This window comes from Salvia hispanica, chromosome 4 (assembly GCF_023119035.1).
Source record: "Salvia hispanica cultivar TCC Black 2014 chromosome 4, UniMelb_Shisp_WGS_1.0, whole genome shotgun sequence".
NCBI lineage: Eukaryota > Viridiplantae > Streptophyta > Magnoliopsida > Lamiales > Lamiaceae > Salvia > Salvia hispanica.
The window spans coordinates 25,465,806-25,488,049 of NC_062968.1; the positions used below are offsets into that span (position 1 = coordinate 25,465,806).

At 35.9% G+C, this 22,244-nt stretch overlaps 5 protein-coding genes across 10 annotated transcripts; 2 read left to right on the top strand and 3 right to left on the bottom strand.

The window, feature by feature from the left end:
- Window positions 1–2,938: 2,938 nt before the first annotated feature.
- On the top strand, window positions 2,939–6,100 carry LOC125219460 (protein NUCLEAR FUSION DEFECTIVE 4). Of its 2 annotated transcripts, XM_048121439.1 has the most exons (4): window positions 2,939–3,496; window positions 4,333–5,255; window positions 5,354–5,449; window positions 5,584–5,783. In XM_048121439.1, exons 1-4 carry the CDS (start codon window positions 3,158–3,160, stop codon window positions 5,630–5,632), a joined length of 1,407 nt encoding a protein of 468 aa, XP_047977396.1. In that variant the 5' UTR covers window positions 2,939–3,157; the 3' UTR covers window positions 5,633–5,783. The 2 variants fall into 2 exon arrangements, with proteins under 2 accessions (XP_047977396.1, XP_047977395.1); XM_048121438.1 differs by having other exon boundaries at window positions 2,961–3,496; window positions 5,354–6,100.
- Window positions 6,101–6,135: 35 nt separating this feature from the next.
- LOC125219461 (50S ribosomal protein L27, chloroplastic-like) lies at window positions 6,136–7,835 on the bottom strand. The gene is made up of 3 exons (XM_048121440.1): window positions 7,481–7,835; window positions 6,525–6,626; window positions 6,136–6,447 (listed from the first exon to the last, which is right to left on the bottom strand). The coding sequence occupies exons 1-3, from the start codon at window positions 7,772–7,774 to the stop codon at window positions 6,259–6,261; spliced, it is 585 nt and encodes a 194-aa protein (XP_047977397.1). The 5' UTR covers window positions 7,775–7,835; the 3' UTR covers window positions 6,136–6,258.
- A 675-nt stretch (window positions 7,836–8,510) lies between these two features.
- Window positions 8,511–10,680, bottom strand: LOC125223034 (probable phytol kinase 3, chloroplastic). Its single transcript, XM_048125986.1, has 6 exons — window positions 10,390–10,680; window positions 9,776–9,843; window positions 9,562–9,693; window positions 9,169–9,284; window positions 8,974–9,088; window positions 8,511–8,892 (listed from the first exon to the last, which is right to left on the bottom strand). The coding sequence occupies exons 1-6, from the start codon at window positions 10,678–10,680 to the stop codon at window positions 8,715–8,717; spliced, it is 900 nt and encodes a 299-aa protein (XP_047981943.1). The 3' UTR covers window positions 8,511–8,714.
- Window positions 10,681–11,909: 1,229 nt separating this feature from the next.
- On the bottom strand, window positions 11,910–14,900 carry LOC125223035 (mitochondrial import receptor subunit TOM20-like). 4 transcript variants are annotated; one of them, XM_048125991.1, is made up of 7 exons: window positions 14,726–14,900; window positions 14,429–14,507; window positions 13,790–13,959; window positions 13,660–13,707; window positions 12,908–12,997; window positions 12,367–12,529; window positions 11,910–12,111 (listed from the first exon to the last, which is right to left on the bottom strand). In XM_048125991.1, exons 1-6 carry the CDS (start codon window positions 14,819–14,821, stop codon window positions 12,395–12,397), a joined length of 618 nt encoding a protein of 205 aa, XP_047981948.1. In that variant the 5' UTR covers window positions 14,822–14,900; the 3' UTR covers window positions 11,910–12,111; window positions 12,367–12,394. The 4 variants fall into 4 exon arrangements, with proteins under 4 accessions (XP_047981948.1, XP_047981949.1, XP_047981944.1 ...); XM_048125988.1 differs by lacking the exon at window positions 11,910–12,111 and adding an exon at window positions 12,209–12,270; XM_048125992.1 differs by lacking the exon at window positions 11,910–12,111 and having other exon boundaries at window positions 12,140–12,526.
- A 4,317-nt stretch (window positions 14,901–19,217) lies between these two features.
- Window positions 19,218–22,192, top strand: LOC125219484 (protease HtpX homolog). Of its 2 annotated transcripts, XM_048121466.1 has the most exons (9): window positions 19,228–19,584; window positions 19,679–19,736; window positions 20,268–20,335; window positions 20,633–20,812; window positions 20,949–21,045; window positions 21,136–21,245; window positions 21,451–21,584; window positions 21,660–21,842; window positions 21,948–22,192. In XM_048121466.1, exons 1-8 carry the CDS (start codon window positions 19,360–19,362, stop codon window positions 21,784–21,786), a joined length of 999 nt encoding a protein of 332 aa, XP_047977423.1. In that variant the 5' UTR covers window positions 19,228–19,359; the 3' UTR covers window positions 21,787–21,842; window positions 21,948–22,192. The 2 variants fall into 2 exon arrangements, with proteins under 2 accessions (XP_047977424.1, XP_047977423.1); XM_048121467.1 differs by lacking the exon at window positions 21,948–22,192 and having other exon boundaries at window positions 19,218–19,584; window positions 21,449–21,584; window positions 21,660–21,728.
- Window positions 22,193–22,244: the final 52 nt, after the last annotated feature.

Here is a 22,244-nt window from a genome sequence, read left to right on the forward strand (position 1 = left end):
TATTCATATGTAGCTTACCTCTTATTAATAAGGAGTGACAATTATATAAATGTTAATTTTTCATGTATAATACACATAGAGAAGTAATATAATTTATAAACGTGAAATAAATAAATAAAATACTCCTAAGCAACGGTTACAGATATTTTAAATTTTATGTACAATATACATATAGAAGTATCATCTATGATATGATATTTGAATGTGAAATTGATAAGAACAAATAATACATGGAGTAATACAAATGCCTCCAAGAGTGATGCATTGAAAGGATAGTAGTATATGAAAGGCCCAAAGCTGTTTGTTATGGATATAGAGCATACAAGGTGATGAACTGATGATGTTATATGTTGGAGCAGTGAGAAAATATAAGAACTTTTGCCATTTTGTCTATTTTTATTTTAAATATAATTTTGTTTTTTAAATTTTTTTTCCACAAATTATTTTTATTTATATGGAGGTAATTTGCTTGTAAATTTACGAATATTTGACATATTCTCACTTATACTATGACTTTTTAAAAATTTAAGATACATCAATGTTGCACTGTCATGGTTTTTCGTCAGATATTTTACAAATTAAAGTTGAAGCGTTTATTGTAATTAAGGGACATCGATTTTAATAGAAGAATGGAAATTAAGATTATAATATTATGGATTAGTATTTGGAGCCTATCTCTGCTTGAGAAGCTGGTGTCATTAATATGGCTCACAAGTTTTTCAAGTTAATTCTATAGAATTTGGAAGTGTATATCTAACAGTTTTTATAAATTGATTATAAACGGTAAAGTAAAATGAAAATGTTAATGAAAATTTTATAATATTATTATATTAAAATTTAGAATGAAAATAAAGTATATAGAAAAAGTACAACACGTGATTAATATGAGTGGTTAGAAAGGTTGCAACATAATCATATATCACACATTCATGGAGTAATATTGTCGGCTGGTGTTACTGTGTTAGTAATATAAATAGAGTAATGATAAACTATTAAATTTTGTACCACCAAAACAATATTATATTAGCTATTTTGATGTGTTAATTAAATATTAAAATAATAAATATAGTTAGTTAACAAATTAAAAATAATTTATTAGTCTTTAGCCTCATTTTCAATTTTTTATTTTTATATTTGAATTATTTCTCTATTATTTTTTAAATTTGAATTAAAGTATGCATTAATTACATTTTATGGTTCAAAAAAAATTTGAAAATTATACACAAATACCGTAATATTATGCACGTTCCCTATACTATATGTATGTCTATACTTTTTAATTAAATGTATATATACATTACTTTTTCTCCCAAATAAACCAATTTTTGATTGTACAAAATTTGGTTGCATAGACTTATTGATATAAATATGGCATCAATTTAGAAATGATAGTATCTAATAATGATTTGTGAATGTGTACATTGACACACATCCAAAGAAATGGAAGTAGTAGGGTCAAAATTTATCAGTGAAATAGGGTCGTTGCCGACTCACTAGCGTTGTCGGCCACCATATAAGTTAAGGAAGTTTTTTTTAGCTATCTAAATCACGTAAAAAGGATAATCAGGGCAAAAGCTTGATTGTCGCAGGATCTAAAGACAATTTCTGCAATATTCCAGCTGTATTCTTGGACTAAAGGTGGGTCGGTCGACCTCCTTTTTCGTTCCTTAATGTTCTGTAATGCAATCCGACATAATTTTAGAATTATAAGTCAATTAAAACTCTCAAATTATTCAAAACCTAAGAAAATATATGTTGTAGATTAGATTATTTGTCACAGCCAAATAAAAAGCACAAATTTTCAACTTATTAGCACTTGATTCGGAAAATCTCAACTTTCTATCAAGTTGTTGAGAAAAAGATAGGGATTATCCATCAAGGCGTCAAGTGGTTTGGTTTTTATTCAAAATACAAAATTGACAAATGTAGTGTGACTAATAATTATTGTATGACAGTATGAGAATATGCCATGATATATTCGATAAATTCAACACGTTGGAAATTCATTATTTATATACACACAAATACACTACTTCCATGGAAATTTTGATCTAGTGTAAATAATAAGTAAATAATATTGTTCCTTTGCTCCAAAAATAATCATGCAATATTTGTGGACGACAGAGTTTAAATCCGCAATTAATAAAGTTAGAAAAGAGAACCATCAATAAAATAAGAGAGAAGAAAAAGAAAAATGTCAAAAAGTTATCGAACATAAGACTAATTTTATGGATAACTCAAAATAAAAAATAGAATTATTTTTTCATGATATCTCTTTTTAATTTGATCGTATGGATGTATTATATGAATAATCACACTTTGTTCATCCAAATCACTATTTTTCATTTTGATTTATAATCATTAATATCTTTCATTTTTAACAATTTAATTCTCTTACTAATAAATGTATATAATACTTGAAAAACACACATCAATTTAAAATGGGCTAGTATTGAAATTATTAAAGTTTGATTGAATTTTAGTTAATCATATGAAATTTTAAAACTGAAATATTAAAACACGAGCTTTATATTTTCTTAATCTTCTCATCTACTTATAATCTGTAATTTTTTATTGATATTCAGAATAATGTTATTTCATATAGAAAATAAGAGATAAAAAAAGAAAGAAAATAGTATACTTATAGTAATTAATCATGTTATTTCAAACATAATTAATGACAGCATTTTATATATTGATGACACAATTAATAAAAGATAAAATTACGTAATGTAATATTCAGATTACAACAACATGATTGGTCGAATCTCATAACATTTCAGGATTATTTAAATGAAGATATTTCATGATTTTTCTTTAATTATTTAAATGTCATCTTCATTCTATTTTTGGTTGTACGATAATCACAAAAAAAATTGAATAAAAAAATTAAAAATCGTGTGTCAGTATCAATCGAAGTGTTCCACTAAACTACAACGATTGTCGTTCGACGCCTTCCACACAGTCAATCGTGAAAAATGTGGATGTGGAAAGCATTTATTTAACCCCTTTTTATTGTAGAAGAAGATAGCAGATCAGCTCAAACACACGCCAACTGTTTGTGAAATTGTCTCAGAGAGAGAGAGAGAAAAATATCTACAAGAGCTCAAAGCTTTTCCGATTCAGCTGAGGGCTGATTGTAAAGAGGGAAAGCGAAATGATGGGCCGTTTCGGAGAGAAGTTCACGTCCTTCTATAACAATCGGTGGCTGGTTTTCGTGGCTGCAATGTGGCTGCAATCATGCGGCGGCGTTGGTTATGTATTCGGGAGCATATCGCCGGTGATCAAGAGCAATCTGAGCTATAATCAGAAGCAAGTTGCGAGATTGGGGGTGGCCAAGGATTTGGGTGACAGCGTTGGGTTTTTACCTGGGATTTTAACGGATTTTCTGCCGCTGTGGGGTGTTTTGCTGGTTGGGGCGATTCAGAATCTGATTGGATATGGTTGGGTGTGGCTGGTTGTCACTGGAAGAACTCCTGTCTTGCCGTTGTGGGCCGTGAGTGCTTCTTTTACCCCTTTTTTTTGTCAAGTTCTTCACTTTTTGATCCATTGACTTTTGGCCTTTTACTGATTTTGAACGAGATCTTGTGTTTTTCTGTGTATGTGTGTGTGTGTGTGTTAAATTGGTTTGAATATGAAATTTTGGTTGTTGGGCCTTTTTTGGGGATTTTAAGGCGTTGAACTTGAATTATGCCAGCTGTTGAGGTTGATGTTTTTGTGACTAGTGTGGAATGATTTTGGTCTTTGTTTTTCAGTTCAAGTTCTTGCTTCTTCTTTTCCTAGCTAGTTTTGGGTTGATGTTTGTGCTTGTCCTGGGACAATTTGTTCGTTGAGGATTAATGAAATCGATCTTACCTTATCTGGAATCGGTTGTTTTCTGGATGTGTTTATTGAGAACTTGTGATAGTAAGATGTATTGATGACTGTTAGACATGGGATGAATTCATATCCACATGAAATGCTATGAATTTTTCTCTTAAAGATGCTATTGCTACCTATAACTGAAGAAAAGTGTTTATAACTTTCTGTTTCTGTGGAGATGTTGAGGATCATATGCTAATGGTAATGTGTGTTTTATCTGCAATAAAACAAGTTCTAAAATCTGTGTAAGTGGAAATGTAAATGGTTGACTGATCGTCTGAAGGCATAGCCGACCAGTCAATTTTTCTGGTGGCCTTGATCAATTGACAATTGGCGATATGAAAGTTTGAAGCAGAAGATGGCATCTTTCTAGTTGTTAAAAGTTCTTGCAATTTTATAGTTGCAGCCGGTTCCTCAGTAGGGACGCGGTTCTCTTCCTGTTTTGACTGTTATATCCTTTCATATATGCAGATGTGCATTCTTATATTTGTGGGAACGAATGGTGAGACCTATTTCAATACAGCTGCACTCGTGTCTTGTGTGCAAAACTTCCCAAAGAACCGAGGTCCAGTTGTGGGGATACTCAAGGGTTTTGCTGGGCTGAGTGGAGCAATCTTGACTCAGGTATATGCATTGTTGCATTCTCCCGACCAAGCTTCTCTGATATTTATGATTGCAGTTGGTCCGACAATAGTGGCCATTGCGCTGATGTTCATCATCAGGCCTGTAGGAGGTCACAAGCAAGTAAGATCGTCTGACGGGTACAGTTTCACAACCATTTACGGTGTCTGCATCATTTTGGCTGCTTATTTGATGGGGGTCATGCTCGTACAAGATCTTGTCTCCGTGAGCGAGACTGTCGTTACAATCTTCACTCTGATTCTGTTTGTCCTTCTGTTGTTCCCTATTGTCATCCCTATCACCTTGAACTTCCGAGACCCAAAACCACCCGAAGAAGAGTCACTTCTCAGCCCAGATAATCAACAGTCGAGCAGATCCGGAGATGAGTCTCCAGATATCATATTCAGTGAAATTGAAGATGAAAAGCCAAAAGAAGTGGATCTCCTTCCTGCTTCGGAGAGGCAAAAGAGAATCGCTCAGCTTCAGTCGAGACTTGCCCAAGCCGCTGCCGAAGGAGCAGTGAGAATCAAGAAACGAAGGCCACACCGTGGAGAGGATTTCACTATGATGGAGGCATTGGTTAAGGCTGATCTTTGGCTTATCTTTTTCTCTCTTATGCTAGGTTCCGGTTCTGGTTTGACTGTGATTGATAACTTGGGCCAAATGAGTGAGTCTCTCGGGTATGACAACACCCAAGTTTTCGTCTCCATGATCAGCATCTTTAACTTCCTAGGCCGCGTTGGTGGTGGCTACTTCTCTGAGATAGTCGTCAGGTAACAAATCTCATCGATTCTCATCATTAAATCCTTGATAGCAGTATATCATAACTATCACATATTCGTTCTCACTCGATTTCCTTTGCTTGTAAAAGTGACTATGCATACCCAAGGCCTATAGCCATAGCCGTTGCTCAAGTCTTTATGGCGATTGGACATTTTCTCTTCGCTATGGGATGGCCTGGCTCGATGTACGTTGGAACTCTCCTCGTTGGCCTTGGCTATGGAGCACATTGGGCCATCATACCTGCTACAGCCTCCGAATTGTTTGGTCTGAAAAAATTCGCAGCTCTATACAATTTCCTCACCCTTGCCAACCCTGCAGGTTCTCTGATAATGTCAGGTGTTCTCGCGAGTTCCATATACGACAGTGAAGCAGAGAAACAAGCTCACGGAAAAAATTACATACCTCGTGGTATATCCTTCTCGTTCCCAAACTTCTTGAGAGCTGAAGAAACACTAAAATGCAAAGGTACCATTTGCTTCTGCGTGACTTCCTTGACCCTGTCGGGGCTCTGTGTGGTTGCCGTCATCTTGAGCTTGATTCTTGTCTATCGAACGAAGTCAGTGTACCGTAACCTCTACGGAAGTTCTCGGAGGTAAGGTGATGAATACTACCGTGTCTGCAGTTTAATGCAGTGTTATCTTGTTTTGGTTGTTTGTATCGTTTCTTCACCAATCAAAGCTCTAGCAGCAAAGTTTGGTTGGTTGAAGCTTTGTGATATATTCTTTGATTACAGGATCAAATTATTTGAGTGACAGTATGATGTTTTTTATTGTATTTGGTAATGCTTTCCTCATTTTCTTTGGAAGATATGGATGACCAATGATTGATTGTTGTATGAGATTAGTCTTGCGGTTGTGTGATTAATAAAAATTGTAATTAACCAAGCCTTCATTCTTTCTTGATATACAATGAAATTTGCTCAAAATAATACCAAATGTAAATTAAATACACACAAACTCAAAAGGCAAAAGGCAATATCTAATTAGACCAAACTCAACAAGATGCTGCATCTTCATCTGCTTCAGGAATAGAGGCAAGAACCAGTTGAGGTTCAGCCACAATGCCTTCTCTAATATCCCTCCTAGCCCTTCTTCGCTCGCGTTGTAATCTGAACGACTCCCTCTTTCGTGCTCTGTAACTGTTGGGGTTCTCGGGTTGCACTTCACGGGGGTAGACACTAATCTGTTTATTGCAGCAGTAGTTTTGAGTGAAATTGAGCATTCACACAAGTTGCAAGTTTGTGAAGATGAAAGGCTTACCTTTTTCTTGTCTGGTCCAAACTTCTCGAACTTCACTAGTCCATCTATCAAGGCGAAAATAGTGTGATCCCGGCCGAGCCCAACGTTGTTGCCAGGATGAAACTGCACAAAATTGAAAGAATGAAGATGAAGATAATCAAGTGTAAGCCGTGAGGTTGTGACGAGGTTCTTGTCAGCATAGGCTAAGTTCTTGAAACACTAGAAATCAAGATGGGTTTTTTTCATGAAATCTTAAGCAATCAGCACCAAGAGAGTTTTATAACAGTGACAATCTTGATCCATCAAACAAGCTAATAGAAGGCCTCACAAAAAGGATAATGCACACCAATAAGGTTTGGCATTTCCAAATGCATATAGCAGTTGTAATAAGGTTCAATATCTCACCTCCAACTGCATATATCACATGTAAAATTTGCTACTTCCAATTGCAATAGGAGTAATAGTAGTATGATTCAATCTCTCACCCTCTAACTGCAATTATCACAGATAAAATTTGCTGTTTCCAATTGCATATAGCAGGTTGACATTTCATCCAAGAAATCAACAAATAGCACGAATAAGGTTCGACAATTCTACGCTCCAACGTTCAATATCTTTCACTGTCCAACGGCATATAGCACTAATCCGTATCCCCCAAATCCCAATTGTTCTATTCATATTCATAAACAAGCCCTTCAAACAACCTAGCTAGTTTGATATTTCATCCTCCAATCCACAAATAACTCTAATAAGGTTCGACATTCACAAATGCATGACATTTGCATCCTCCAATTGTTCAATTCATTCATCCAACAATAATAAAGTAAATAAACCCTAATCTCATACCATGCCAACTCCAAACAGTTCAGAGAATCAAAATTCAAAATCACAATGCTCCAATGCAGAATTACGCACCTAATCTTCACAATAAAACCTAAATTCAAAAAAAAGGCTGCATTAGAAAGAGATAGAGAGACCTTGGTGCCGCGTTGGCGGACGATAATGGAGCCAGCCTTGGCCGCTTGATCGCCGAAAATTTTGACTCCAAGCCTCTGCCCCGGCGAGTCGCGGCCGTTCTTAGTGCTTCCAGCTCCTTTCTTGTGCGCCGACTCAATCGTCAGCGGCGGCTTCATCGGGAGCAGAACGGCGGCGTGCTGAGCGACGTGAATCGAACCGAAATCGCCTCTGAAAAAGGAAGAGGAGGAGCTGGAGGCGATGGAGAGCCCCTTGAACGCCCCCGCCAGATTGAAACTCAAACTCACTGCCGCCATTGTTGTCTCTGCAAATCAACTCAATTTACAGTTGAAAAAGATAAGGATTTTTGTATATTGCATTTACCTTATCGACACTGGTGGAGTATGTGAGCTACAACCACCTGATTTTTACTCCTTACGAAAATAAATTACTAGTAGTAGTTCAAATTTTACCAACCTCGTAAAATTTGAAAACGGATACTTCAATTATACAATTTCAATTTAAAACAATTATGCTGCTCGCGATAAATTTGTATGATTTCACATATGTGCATTTTTGTAATAAAAACATTTGCTCCGACACAAAAATCTTATCTAAAGATAAGATTAAGATCTAGTTAAAGTTTTTATCTAGAGTTCGAGTTCATCATGACGTGGCAATACTACATAATAAACTCTTTGTTTGCACAAAATAATTACCTAACGAGAAAATAAATTGTTAAAAGGTAGTTTTTAACGTACATAACTGAACTTTTTTCAACATTTTATATTGAAAATCATTTTATAAACATTAATTGATTTAAAATAAATTTCATACTCATCATTTTGCAATACTTGGAAAAAAAAATTTAATTTTACTTGATATATATGTATATTTAAGAAAAAAAAATATTTTCTTACTAAATATTGTATAATTAATTCAAATCAAGCTCAAAATCATGTTACGATTCGATATAAATTTCTATATATCACTTCTTACTTATCGCTACATATAATACAATAAATAATAAAACTAATTTTTGATTAAATTCACTTAAGTTTAAATAGGACGTAGGGAATACTTTTTCTTCAACAGTGACACCCTTAATCTTTTTGTCTTTTTGCTGCTCAACAAAATTTACAAATAATCAACAGTTTTAAATACCACAAGTTACAACTACAAGAAGAAATTCCTACAACAGGTTAGGCTAAAAAAATTTCACATTCGTGGCAATCGTAGTCCGTTACATCGCCCTACTCAGAAGACGAAACTGCCAACCAAAACCGCGGTCAGTGGCACGGTCAAGTTGTCGTCGAGCTCAGTGCTGAAAGGGTGTGATTCAACTAAAGCAGTAGCCACAGACACTACCAAAAACCCAATAACCAATTTAACGCTTTCTTCCATGAACCCGAAAGATGCATAGTACATCATGATTCTGTTGAGGCATACGTCTCTTTCAGAACATAAATGTCATTAAGTTTAAGGCAGAGGACGAGGACGAGGGAGAGTATGTTACCCGAGAGAAGCCAAGAAACCGAAACTCGCCATTGCAATACTGCCATTGACTGATTTGTTTTGATTGTAGGGAAGTTTCTGGCCACCAAAACGACGTCCCACAATATCAGCCATACCTGATAAGAATGTGGTTATCCGACTAACAACGTTGGAGAAACTAATCGTGCGGAACCAGAAGTCGAATAGAAGAGAATACCATCACCAGCACACATGTTACACACTGCTGCAATTGCGATAGGAGACGTCCTCCAGTAAACGGCACTGGCTAGAGTGATTGTGGCAGCATAGTACAATGGCCCCTTAAGGAGTTCCCTGAACAGACAATCGACATTGGGATTAAATCAACTTATTCGGATTCTTAGAAGCAGCTCTTGATTTCGAATCATCTTTGCTTGCAGCATCAACACATCATGCTGTTGAAGCTTCAAAAACAGGCTATGTTTTGCACACTTGTCAACGACACGCAGAAAATTAATGTGGTTTTTACAACATGAGAATTCGGAGAGTACCAAGAAAACTTGAATGCCACTATTCTACCATTAGACAGTTTCTTCTTGACAAACTGGTTTGTATGACATTTGAGACATACCTATAGTCCCCATATCTGGTCATGGACAAGACGGTTGCATCATCTTTCAATATACCAAGTCCGGTCAGAAGCATTTTTATTATATTAACAGCGGGAATGAGAGCTGCGAAAAGTGCTCCCTGCCGGCCAGAACTGTAACATACTACTATCTATGATGAGCTCAATTAGATAGACATACACCGCGTCGACTAAATCAGTGGAAAGATAGTGTTACCTGAACATAGGCCAGCAAAGCATGAATGCTAGTCCCACAGTTATGTGAACAAGCTTCCTATTTAGTTTCTACAAGAGAAAAATATGTTCAGAAAGAGCATACAGAGACTAATAAATGCTTGAATATGGGATTCTCAAACATAGACACCAAACAAATAATAGAGCTATTGTTGGAGATGGATCTTTGAAGTTAGCCGTTGAAGTCGACTGTTAGTTAATTAGTTATGTCTAGTGATAGTCTGTGATGACAGTTGTGTACGAGTTCTATAAATAGATCATCTCGATCTGCTACGCGCACATATACACGTGTAATAGAATACAACTATACAAGTTCATCTGAATCATTTTATAAGGTTTCTTTTCAAGCCATTACACATACATACATGTGTTGTCGATCCAGTTATCAATACGAAACACATTTATTGGAGAGCTCTTGTTTCAGGTATGTATAATAGTAATACTACTAGTATAAGTCATCCAGTGTAAACCTTATTGGACATTCAATTCAACACCATGTTTTTGTTTCTACAGCAAAGATTAAAACCTAATCAAGCATCAATTGAGTTAAAAAAAGCAGTTTCTCAACCCTATTTCAAGCAACAATTAAATATAAACCTGGTCAAAGACGCGTCTCCTAGCAGTGTGCTCCCACAGCTTGAGCAGCGAGAGAGCGACGCCTCCCGACACACCTTCGGCGATGAGGTCGCTGACAAGGACGCTGTCGGAAAACATAGTGCGGAACCTTGTCCTCCTTGGCGGCGTGGGGCTGAGCACTGGCAGCTGGATGAAGCTGAAACAGTCTTTGTGAATGCAAGTGGCGTAACGCCGTCGTTTTGAGGTTTTGGAGGAATGCAGAGTGGAATGCTGGCGCACGTGTTTTACTAGGCTGGGGGCTACAGACGCCATTGCCGGACAACTGTCGGTTGTCTGATTTTAAGCTTTTCATTTATGGCGCTCAAAAATATGTACGCTTGGACTAATTTTTAGATAGAGCCTATTTAGGTGAAAATATATGCAATCACATCTACTTAATTCTATCATCTTTCTCAATGCTAATTCATCACATTTTTATTTTGACACACGCATACGCTAAATCAAACAAATACAAAATTTCAATGTTTTGTGTAAGAAGTGACTATGATTCATGATTTATACTCAACATCTTACCAAATAACTTCGTTATCAATTTAAAATCAATACTAATATATTACGAATATGAAATCATAATTCTTTTACTACAGCTTTTTAAATTGAGGAATGAGGAGTAAAATTTGATCAAAATTTATTACTTATGATGTTTTTTTAATGTAAATAGATTGTGATATGTTGTCACATAGATATAGATACGTTGTCTTGTCGCATTCATTAATATGTGGAGTACATGGATATAGATATGTGGTCTTGTCGCACTCATTAATAATGCAATGAGTCTATACAGTAGAGTCAAAAGTACTACTCCTACTACTGAGAAGATGATACAAAAGAAATTACTCCCTCCATCTCCCTAATTTGTAATTAGTACTCCCTCCGTCCCGGAGTATTAGACTCACTTCTTTTGGGCACATGATTTAAGGAATTGATATTTAAATAGTTAAAGTGGAGAGAGTAAAGTATGAGAGAGGGAAAAAGTAGGAGAGATAAGAGAGAAAAAAGTAGGTGGAGAATAAAATAAGATAGATGCTTTTTGCTAAAAAAGGAAATGAGTCTAATATGTTAGGACATCCCAAAAAGGAAAGTTGGTCTAATACCTTGGGACGGAGGGAGTACCATTTAATTTGATACGAGTTATAAGAAATATAATAAAATATGAACTAACCATTTAATTTGATACAAGTTTTAAGAAATATAATAAAATATGAATTTAAAAAACTAATGACATATAAATCCTACTTTATATATTAGTTTTATAATAAAATGTGAATGAGAATGAATTAGTGAAATGTAGAATCCACTGCTAAAATGGTAAAAGTGAAAGGTGACAAATTTTTAGTGATGAACGAAAATGAAAATAAGTCAAATTTTCAGGGACAGAAGAGGAGTAGTTAGAACTCAAATAAAATAAACACAAAATATATGAATGGCGCAGACTGATACAGAAAAATAAATTAGATGGCCAAGCCACAATTGTTGGTAGCTATGGTAAATCAAATCTAAATCAAATATATAACTGATTAATTTAATCTCATGGGACGTAACAAAAGCATAACCAAAAAGAGAAACTAATATCCAAAATTAATACACCCTCTATCCCATAATAATATACTACCGCTTTTAAAATGTCACGAGTTTTAATACGCAATTTGGTAGCGTCCAACATAACGACGAATTCTGTTATAGCTGATAAATTTCAGAAAAGGAAAAAGAAGACACCAAAGCATCAATCAATTTATTCGCACAACTAAAAACAACAAACTAAAAGCAAGAATGGACAAGATCAATCGAAGTCTGCTTCCAACTATATATAACTAAAAACAAGTGCAGAGATGATCTTTTTGCCTGATGAGTTACACAAAAATAACGAACTAGTAAAAATTTCAACGGATAAGGAGCATAAGCTTTCTCAAGATTATCCCATCTACTAGAGCTAAGTACCTCTTGGTGCCAAGATGATGCGAGCTGCTTATCTTGGAGGAGGAGGTGGAGGCATGTTCGACTTTGCAAATCCAACCCATGCAACGATACCAACTGCAAGGATTACCCATCCAAAAATGTCGTACTTGAGATCACTACTTTTGCTCGTCTTTGTACTCTGCTGCTGCATATAACAAAGGTTTTCAGTTGTGAAATGAGGATTGCTATAACGAACCAAGTGTTTTATTAGCAACAGACGGGAAATCCAACAACAGCTAATAGGGATAAAAAGGTTGGTGAACTTAGTGAACTATGGAGGGGGAAAACCTTCAAAGTGGAAAAACATTAATTATAACCTCATGAGTGAGGATTGTGTTAAAAGTGGTGACCAATTTCAAGATCAGGAGGCTTGAAGTTGGCATGAATATGAAGAAAAGAACAAGGACTGAGGAATTTGTTTGAAGGAGAGATCTCCACATGTCAAACAAAATGTAATTTGTAGCCAAACTCAAGTCAAAATATCCAAGTTTTTGCCTATCAAAACAACGAATATGCCATGTACCTTGGTGCTGGCCGATGATGATGCGGGTGCTCCTGCCATAGCCTGCTGACCCAGCCCATGCTTGTGGATCTCCACGTGTAATTCAGGCGCCTAAGTAGAACACATAGGATACATCATATATACATATAGCCCATTAGTTCACATAAAAACAAAACTTTTCATTTCACAGTTGCACCAGGAGTCCAGGATACAATCTTTTTGAAAGAGCATTTCATCAATTGACCATAAATGGCTACATTACGGCTCTTTTCCTCCTAGACAAATAGGGCACAAAAATACCACACGTCATAGATATACATAACCCATGCTAGTTAATAGTAATAAATTTAAAATATTGGGATGTAAAACCAGTGGTAAATAGATTAAAGAGAAAACCATTGATCCATATCTTCAGCCTCGCATGGAACATACAAAAATATGAAAATTCTAATTAACATTTAAATCTGTCCATGCAGTACGTGAAGACCAAAGATGAAGGCTGAACTTGAATCGACAAACCATAACGGCATAAGCCACACAAACTACTATGTATTGGAGGATAAGTTTTGGAGAAGGTTCACATATATTCTGGCACTAGCATATCCATGGACTATGATGACAAGAATGAAACTAAATCTTTTATTTTTCCCCTACTATACAATAAAAATATCTGCCAATGCCAATGCCATCTTATAATCTTTTGTTCCAAGGGTATTATAAATTAAAGCCATGATCCTTAAAAGAGCATATAAGGGTAGGAAAAGCAAATGTACCTTGCTGGTAACTTCTAAGGATTTCTTGTAAAGTTCATTCGTCGGCTCCTGCGAGATAATAACTAGATAAATAGCAGTTCAGAAAGAGATATGATAGCACAAACAAAAAATTCCTTGTAGACATATATACCAGTTCAAATGCTTGCTCAAAGTACTGAGTTGCTTTATCGAAGTAAACCTTAGCCTCCTCCAGCTCGGGAATCAGAAATGCACTAGATGTATATGCATTCCCAAGGCACCACAGTGCGTCATGTTTGCTAGGGTCAATTACCAGTGCTTTTTCCAGCTTGTCAATAGCATCTACAAAATAACTAAGCAGCTGAGAGTTTGTTTCTCAAAATAACCCTCCCAATACTACCCGTCCTTCAAGTGGTGTTCGGTTTCCTAGATAAAATAATACCAAGATACAATCTAGGATAAACTGAACACCCCCAAAGATACAATTCAAAGATATATAGCTCTCTAACTGTGTATTACACATTTTGAGAATACTAATTCAGAACTATGCACAAATACAGACTCTATCAACTAACGACTCGTATCTATCCTACGTGTACTAGTAAGAGTTGCAGCTCCTCTGTCACTTTTTTCAAACTACTCACAAATCAATTCCAGGCTCTATCAACTTCAGTTTGCAAATCCTTTCCATTTCACGACTCTAGTATTACTATATTAGCAAACTCTACTAAATCAAATTTCTGAACACAGCTAATACAAAACGCAAGAGCAAATGATGGATCAAACCAGAGCATAACACCAGAATTTCTACCTTGAACCATCTCCTTCGACTCCGGCCCATTCTGAAACTGCGATAACTCCAACAACACACCTCCCCATCTTGTCAGATTCTGCAACAAAATTTCAAACAAATCAACCCTAAAAATCACAAACTCCAAAAACTAATTACACACTCACTCGACTTCGAACAATAATTTACATATTGAAAACAAGCAATCCTCGAACAATCATTGAGAAATTAAAACAGCTGAAATCAACGAGAGGAACAAAATGAAAAATGAAAAATGAAAAATCGCACACACAGTGTGTGGAAGGAGTGTATACTGACATCGGCGTCGCTAGGGTTTTTGGCGTAGGTTGCTTCAGCGGTTCTGCGAGCGTGCTCGAAGAAAAGAAGGCGATCGAAATCGTTGGGCAACTCCATTATTTTGGTCGATTGGTGCAAATTCTCTTCAGTTTTGCTACAGTTTCTAACTTTAATTCGGAGAAGAAGAATCTAAAGGTGAAGTTAGGGCTATTTCTTGTTTTTAACTCTGGACCGAATTCGGGTTCGGGCCCTCTTAACATTATCGGGCCCAATATTTACCACAAGTTTCTCAACTGGGAACTGTCTATTGTTGGGCTTATGAGTATATTTTATGGGCTGTGTATTTCAAAAAGAGTGGTTTTATGACTTTATCCTTTTTTTTGTACAAGCAGATGGCATGTTGCCTAGAAAAAATCATGAATTCTGTCATATATTGAGTCGTCAAGCAACTTTCAAACTAGACGTAAAAGTTATCAACTTAAACATTTTTCTCGTTTTCCTGTGAAGAATTATTACGATTCCCCTATTCTTATATGGTGAGTTAGTCTATCCATGTTTTAAATTGACGATGTGGTTGAATTATTTGCTTGAAAAAACTAATAAAATTTAGAGAGATTTCGAAATAAGGGTATCAATTCACCGACCTTTCGACAGTAAAGATTAAATTTGCTGACCTTTTAGAATATGGGTTTGAGTCATGCGAATTTTTCAGAATATGGGTTTTTTACTTTTTTATATTTTTTCTCTTATTTTTGTTATTATTTCCTTTCAATAATTATAAATTGATCGTACTACCCTCACATTTTTGCCCCATTTTTCAAAAATTCAATTGAAATTTTGCTTCAACTCCAAACCGGAGTTATCTCAGTAGTCATCTTGTGGCGGCGAATTGGAGTTCGAAATATACTGCAGGGCCAGCTCAACAACGGGGATCCCTAGCTTCCGAGGTAGCTTGTTGAACGTTTCTGATTTCGGCTCATTGAAAAGCTTCAAACTTGGCGGTGAGAATTCTGAATTTAATAAGATTCGCGATTCGGAGTCGCGTCGAGTATTGATAATAGCGCGTTGAGTTTGAACGAGAGAATTGAAGGTATTGTGAGTGGTGGTGTTGATTTGGGAGGGAATTTTGATGCTGAAGGTAGTTGGGGGAATGGGGCTGTGACTGGTAGCGGAATGAAAAATATTAGGGACAGAAATGTGCAAATTGGGGGTGAATTTGATGAGACTGCAAATGGGAGAAGGTTTAGTGATGGTGAGGAAGGGTTGGGAGTTGATGGAGGGGAAAATAGGAACTTATCGGATGAAAGTGAAGCTTCATCAAGGTGTGAGGCGGAGGGAAGAGGAGGGTGGAGGCGGGGAGCGCAGAACAATCTCGGTGTGGAGTGGAGCAAAGTTTCAATTGAATTTTTGAGAAATTGGGTAAAATGTAATGGATAGTTTGGTCAATTTATAATTATTATAAAGAAAATAATAACAAAAATGAAGAGAAAAAAAATAAAAAAGTGAAAAATCCTTATTCTGAAAAATTCACATGACTACTCATATTCTGAGAGGTCAGCGAATTTAATCCTTAATTTCGAAAGGTCAGCGAATTAAGACCCTTATTCCAAATTCTCTCTAAAATTTACATGCGGCCACATTCTTGTTGAATTTTAAGAGATGGGGATGAAGCCGCTGATAAACACGGGATTTGCATGTTTTTAAGGCCTAGATTTGGCTCGTTTTAAATGTCAATCTTGCAAATTATGTTCTTAAATTGCGTATATTATATATTTTGGTATTTTTACTTGTTTGTTGATAAATGATAGAAAAAGATAGAAAAAAAGGTGCAAAAAAGTGTCAAGGTTCAGCAGCCTCTGTTCGAGCCCATCTGCCAACGATTTTGAAGTCCAATCAGTGCTAAATATATACCATTCTCTTCGTCTTGGAAATAGCTTCACGTGGGTACCTTGAGCATCTAAATCGGAGTTCTGTGGAAAAAGTTATGACCATTTTACGAACGTTGCGCAGTACAGTCAAAATTAGGCGGAAATTAAGGAAGAAAAGAAATTGTTGTCAAATCTCTCCTATTAATTGAGGAATTCGAATTTACCATCTTTTCCATTATTTTTTAGGGTACTTTTTACCAATTATAAATCTTTTTCTAGCCTATACATACCTCATAACCTAATTCATAGTATTTATCTCAGAGCCTTCAATCCTCTCCATCTATTCCACATATAATTCTTCCATTGGAGCGGAGCTCTGCAGATCCATGCAAGAGAAGACTGAAGATTGCATGATTCAACCTTGGGTTTTGTTTTGTTTTTCTTCATGTCTAGTACTTTTTGTTGTTTTACTTGTCTATGAGTTAAAACATCTTTTGTAGAATTTTTGGTAAACATGCTATGATTTTAAGTTATTTATTCAATTGGTTTTCCTTGTTAGCTCTTGTAGTTATTTCGATTTCCCTTGTGCTTATACATTTGTTTGATTGGCCATCTTATGAATGCATGTGGATTTTATTACAAGAACTGAGAAGTGAGTAGTCTAATTTGAAAGAGGAGAAATTGACGTATTTGCCAATATAATCGAGAGATTTGAGGCTTTGAATGAAGCAAATTTATCTTAGAAGCTTTTAGAAGTTGTTGTCTTAGTTCTAGGAAGGACACTTCAGTTCTAGGTAGCAATCTACAAATTGTATGCTTTGAGAGAAGATATAATTTTACATTTGTGATAGTTTAGTAACTCTAGAGACCGTAATTCAAGGAAGTCTTTTGGATATTAGCTTTTGTGGTTCCTAAAATTCTTAGCTTATTTTGTATTATTTGTTTTTATGTTTTATGTTTTCTATTATTTGTTTATTTCTTTCTATCTATTTATAAATTAATCAACCTAAAAATCTGTGTCTCTAGATAGTATATGATGCTTAGTATATGATAGACAGTTGCAATATTATTCCCTGTGTTCGATATCCAGTACTGCCCTTTAGTTATACTAGATCTACCTTGTATACTTGCAAATTTTTTTTAGTACTAATAAATAGTGCATCAGCTGCCCATTAATGCCATGTTCCGATTCAAGTTGATGACACAATAAGGACACAAGCCTTATACGCAAGTAACACGACGACAATCATGCAATGATGACATAAAACAATTCAAGTATATTGGGAAGGATATATGACACAATAGTGACGTAATAATGTTGGTCGTAGTAGTGAAGGTAAGAATTGAAGGCGACGCAAACTTTCGAAATTGGTGATGAAGGCATGGGAATGGAATGAATGTTATATACGAAAAGTGAGAAAACACGATTAGAAGTAAAGGTAAGAAATTAAGGCGACACGGACTTGTGAAATTGGTGGTGTTGGCATAGGAATGAAATGAATGCTATATATGATAAGTGGGAAAAACGCTATGACAACACAAAAGAATTCTAGTATATTGGGAAGGATATATGACCCAATAGCAATATAATAGCATCCACATCCGTGCTCTTAAATAAGAGTACGGAGGTGGACTCGGACCCACTTTTACTCCTTGTCCTTAGACAAGAGCACAACACCCATATCTGTGCTCTTCCGCAAGTGCAAGCTCAAGGGTCTCATCATTCTATTATTCAATTTAAATACTTCAATTACTAAAAACATTTCTACAATATAAAAATATATTTTAAAAAAAATTACATAATTAAAATCCTAAAAAATAAAACTTACATAATTAAAATCCTAAAAAATAAAAATTATATAATTAAAATCCTAAAAAATAAAAAAATACATAATTAAAATCCTACAAATTAAAAATTACATAATTAATGAGAATTTAGATGAGAGAATAGATGAGAATTGATGAGAAAATAGATGAGAGAATTTAGATGATAGAATAGATGGAATTGTCTAGTGTGGTGAGAATTTTTTTGTGTTGAAGTGGGGGTATTTATAGATGAAAAATGTGAATTTTGGGGGGAAAAAATTGAAAAATAAATTAAAAGTGTGTAGAAAACGGATATAATTTATTGGGAAGTGGTAATATATATATTTTTTAAATGTTTTTTTTAATTAATTTTGATTTTTTTTTATAAAAAGAACAGCACCATACCGCTGGCACGGACGGACGGACTGCTGGACAGCAGCCCGATGTGGATGCTCTAATAATGGTGATCGTAGCAATGAAATTAAGAATTGAAGGCGGCATGGATTTGTTAAATTGGTGATGAAGGCAGGGAATAATATGAATGCTATATATGAAATGTGAGAAATCTTTTAACTCAAATAAAATAATAAAAGTTAAAGTAAACAATATTAGCAAGGCGATCAAACAAAACACACTCCTAAGTAAAATACCAAAGTAAAAAGATTGAAAAATAATATTGTGGTCCTAAATATTTGTGCTTCTTAAAAAGATTGAAAATTGATACAAGTTTTTTTGTTAATATTTTAATTGTATGAACCACTCATTAACAAGTTATTAAATGAAAATCGGATTGATAATTATTAAGTCAACAGAAAACGAAATGGCGGCAAATAATTACCAGGATTGCGGTTGTGGACGGAAACGTACGGCGATATAAAACAAAACGAAAACTGCCCTCGTGTGTGCGCATTACACCAACGGAACAGTCTCCTCACCGCATAAGCTAACGTGCGCCTGCTTCTATCTCTCCGTCCTCCTCCGATGGCTGCCGTTTCTCTCTCTTCCCTCAACTTCTCGGTGAAGCTCTCCCCGATTAGCTTCTGCTCCAGCGCCGCAGATACGCCGCTAATCACCTTTTCCGCCGGATTTAAGCTGAATCAGCTGAAGCGTGAGCGGCGAAGTGGTAATTTCGTCTGTAGAGCTGCTTCGTCCGTTGCTATTCGCGACCTTGATGCGGATGATATCAGACATCCTCTCGATCGACAAGTAATTTAGTTTTTAATTAATTTTAGGCGATTCTTGTTGGTGAAGCTCTCGTACTTCTGTTTGATTTTTATTAATGTTTTCTATGCTGTTTCAGAATACGCTGATTTTGAAAGCGATTCCGGGATTAAATGAAATCGGAAAAGCTTTATTAGGTAATGCAATTTTGCTATCAGAAATGGATTTCCTATTTCTGATTTAGTAGCTAATGTGATGCGCTGTCGTCTTTTAGCTATACTTGTGATTCTGAGGTAGTAGAGAACTAAGCTAGTAAGCTGTTTCGCTGATTGTGAGTGAGATTTTTAGAAATGCGTTTTGAATACCACTATTTTGAAGATGTTTGATTGTGAGAGATTTCACAAGTTTCTGTTGTGGAATCTCATCATCACCTTGATTTGATGTATCATTAATCTTCTGCTCATCAAAAAGTTTTTATGTGCAAGGATTGGTTGATTACTTTGATGACTGAACAGTTTTGAACTTATGGATCATGTAATCCTTCAAATACTTGATCCTATGTATTGTTAACTCTATCTATCACCCGAGGTAAATGTTCTTGAAGAGTTTATGTTGGATGGTTGTCTTTCCAACAACTTGAGCTTTTAAAAGAGATGGTAATGCAATATACATCGTGGTAGCCAATTGATGGATATGAGTTGAATGTTGATTGCAATTTATGGTTCCAGGATCTGTCACTGAGCAAGTCATGCTTCTGGAGAATATAGGGACATCTGTTCTTGTTTCCAAGAATCAGGTGTATATCTTTCTGAGTTTACTCCACTTTTCCCAATTTTCATGTTCAGGTTGGATAAAAATTTGAACCGACTGCAACTCACAAACACAAAAAGTTCCTTTACACATAATAGGAGTTTCTCTGATAAGGGAGGACCTTTGAGTTGTTTCTGATGGAGTTAAATTTCTGCTTCCCGACTTTCATAATTAAACTTCATTCATTTTCCAACTGCATGCCAGTTTTAGTTTTCCTTTTGCATAAAACTTAGCAGCTTCAATGTGGATCTCCGACCTAAAAGTTTATTTTCTTGCTTCAAAGCTTCCTGAACTACACGAGTTGATGATAGAGGCTGCCAGTATGCTCAACCTTGAGGCACCGGACCTTTATTTACGCCAAAGCCCCGTGCCTAATGCATACACTTTGGCCATCAGTGGGAAGAAACCTTTTGTTGTTGTTCATACAAGCTTAGTGGAGCTTTTGTCGAGAAAGGAGTTGCAGGTCAGCATTCTATCAGTCAAGTAAACTAATATTACTTCTAGCAGTGCTCAAAACCCTATCTTTTCAGGAACATATTTGGAGCGTATAGGGTGGAAATTTCCAGTGTATTGATGTTTCCTTTCCGTCTCATATGCAGGCTGTTCTGGCTCATGAGTTGGGTCATCTCAAGTGTGACCATGGTGTATGGCTTACATTTGCTAATATTCTTACTGTTGGAGCATATTCTGTGCCTGGTAAGTTCTACATTGTCAGATCAGTTGACATTTTTCGATTAGTTATGAAGATTGTTAAAAATGGTCAGCCTTGTGATTGCCCCATCACAGGTATTGGTGGTTTTATTGCTCAACAATTAGAAGAACAGCTTTTCCGTTGGCTTCGGGCAGCAGAACTTACTTGTGATAGGGCAGCTCTTCTGGTTGCTCGGGATCCAAAGGTAGATACAATTGCGTTCAAGTTCATCTCCATAGAAATTTTAGTAATTTTGCTGATTTAGTGTTTCTGGGTCATGACCTGTCTGGTGGGTCTTGGCCCATTAGACTGTCTTTCACGAGAAGTCTCCAATAGAATTATTTTATCACTTTACAATCATATATAGTTATTATTCTCTAATCATCCTTTCATGCCCTCCCTCACAAGAGGTGGTCATCTCTGTCCTGATGAAACTAGCTGGTGGCTGCCCCTCAATGGCGGATCAGTTAAATGTGGATGCATTCTTGGAGCAAGCACGATCTTATGAAAAGGCGTCTTCTAGCGCAGTTGGGTGGTATATAAGGTAAGCTGATGGCATGCTTGAATCCCGATTCTGAATCCATGCTACATATTCATCTTGTTCAACACTGTTGCTCAGAAATGCTCAAACGAAGCAACTTTCCCATCCTCTTCCTGTTCTCCGTGCACGTGAGATTGATGAATGGTCTAGAAGTCAAGAGTACCAATCTTTGGTTAAGCGCGTGAAGTGGAGTAACTCTGTGTAAAACGATTAGCAGTACATAACACAGGATTAGCGGAGGATACTCGAGTCTTTGTACAGGTACAGGCACAAATCAGAGTGCAATTCTCTGCTTTATTTGGAATGTCCACTTATGCACCACCACCCTTATATACCATCACATGTTCTTCCTTTTTATTTCTGTAGATGATTGAAGGCTTAAATCGAAGTTCGATAAGCATGGAGCTGTACTGTATGTTATTGAAATGTCACAGAGGGCTTACCCCATAGTACAGATTTGGGTTCGCCCCATCAGGTCATATTACATATACTATGCACCTGCCATACCTTAAGTAAAAAGTTATGTTCAACACTATCGAAATATTCAAATGATTATAAGATGTATATGATGTTGGAATGTTTTATATATTTTGAGTACCATATTTTTGGAAGTTTCTATTTTAATTATTTGTATGCATGTATGCTTCTTAGAATTTCAACCGA

Coding starts and splice junctions, on each gene's coding strand:
- LOC125219460 (XM_048121438.1), top strand. CDS start 3,158: ATGATGGGCCGTTTCGGAGAGAAGTTCACGTCCTTCTATAACAATCGG. Junction 3,497..4,332: donor CTGTCTTGCCGTTGTGGGCC/GTGAGTGCTTCT, acceptor TCATATATGCAG/ATGTGCATTCTTATATTTGT. Junction 5,256..5,353: donor TTCTCTGAGATAGTCGTCAG/GTAACAAATCTC, acceptor TGCTTGTAAAAG/TGACTATGCATACCCAAGGC.
- LOC125223035 (XM_048125991.1), bottom strand. CDS start 14,821: ATGGAGTTGCCCAACGATTTCGATCGCCTTCTTTTCTTCGAGCACGCT. Junction 13,960..14,428: donor GTCGAAGGAGATGGTTCAAG/GTAGAAATTCTG, acceptor GTTATTTTGTAG/ATGCTATTGACAAGCTGGAA. Junction 13,708..13,789: donor TTGAGCAAGCATTTGAACTG/GTATATATGTCT, acceptor ATTATCTCGCAG/GAGCCGACGAATGAACTTTA.
- LOC125219484 (XM_048121466.1), top strand. CDS start 19,360: ATGGCTGCCGTTTCTCTCTCTTCCCTCAACTTCTCGGTGAAGCTCTCC. Junction 20,813..20,948: donor TGTCGAGAAAGGAGTTGCAG/GTCAGCATTCTA, acceptor TCTCATATGCAG/GCTGTTCTGGCTCATGAGTT. Junction 21,046..21,135: donor TGGAGCATATTCTGTGCCTG/GTAAGTTCTACA, acceptor GCCCCATCACAG/GTATTGGTGGTTTTATTGCT.
- LOC125219461 (XM_048121440.1), bottom strand. CDS start 7,774: ATGGCGGCAGTGAGTTTGAGTTTCAATCTGGCGGGGGCGTTCAAGGGG. Junction 6,627..7,480: donor TCCGCCAACGCGGCACCAAG/GTCTCTCTATCT, acceptor AATTTTGTGCAG/TTTCATCCTGGCAACAACGT. Junction 6,448..6,524: donor TTGGACCAGACAAGAAAAAG/GTAAGCCTTTCA, acceptor TGCAATAAACAG/ATTAGTGTCTACCCCCGTGA.
- LOC125223034 (XM_048125986.1), bottom strand. CDS start 10,680: ATGGCGTCTGTAGCCCCCAGCCTAGTAAAACACGTGCGCCAGCATTCC. Junction 9,844..10,389: donor GGAGACGCGTCTTTGACCAG/GTTTATATTTAA, acceptor TTTCTCTTGTAG/AAACTAAATAGGAAGCTTGT. Junction 9,285..9,561: donor ACCAGATATGGGGACTATAG/GTATGTCTCAAA, acceptor TTGTCTGTTCAG/GGAACTCCTTAAGGGGCCAT.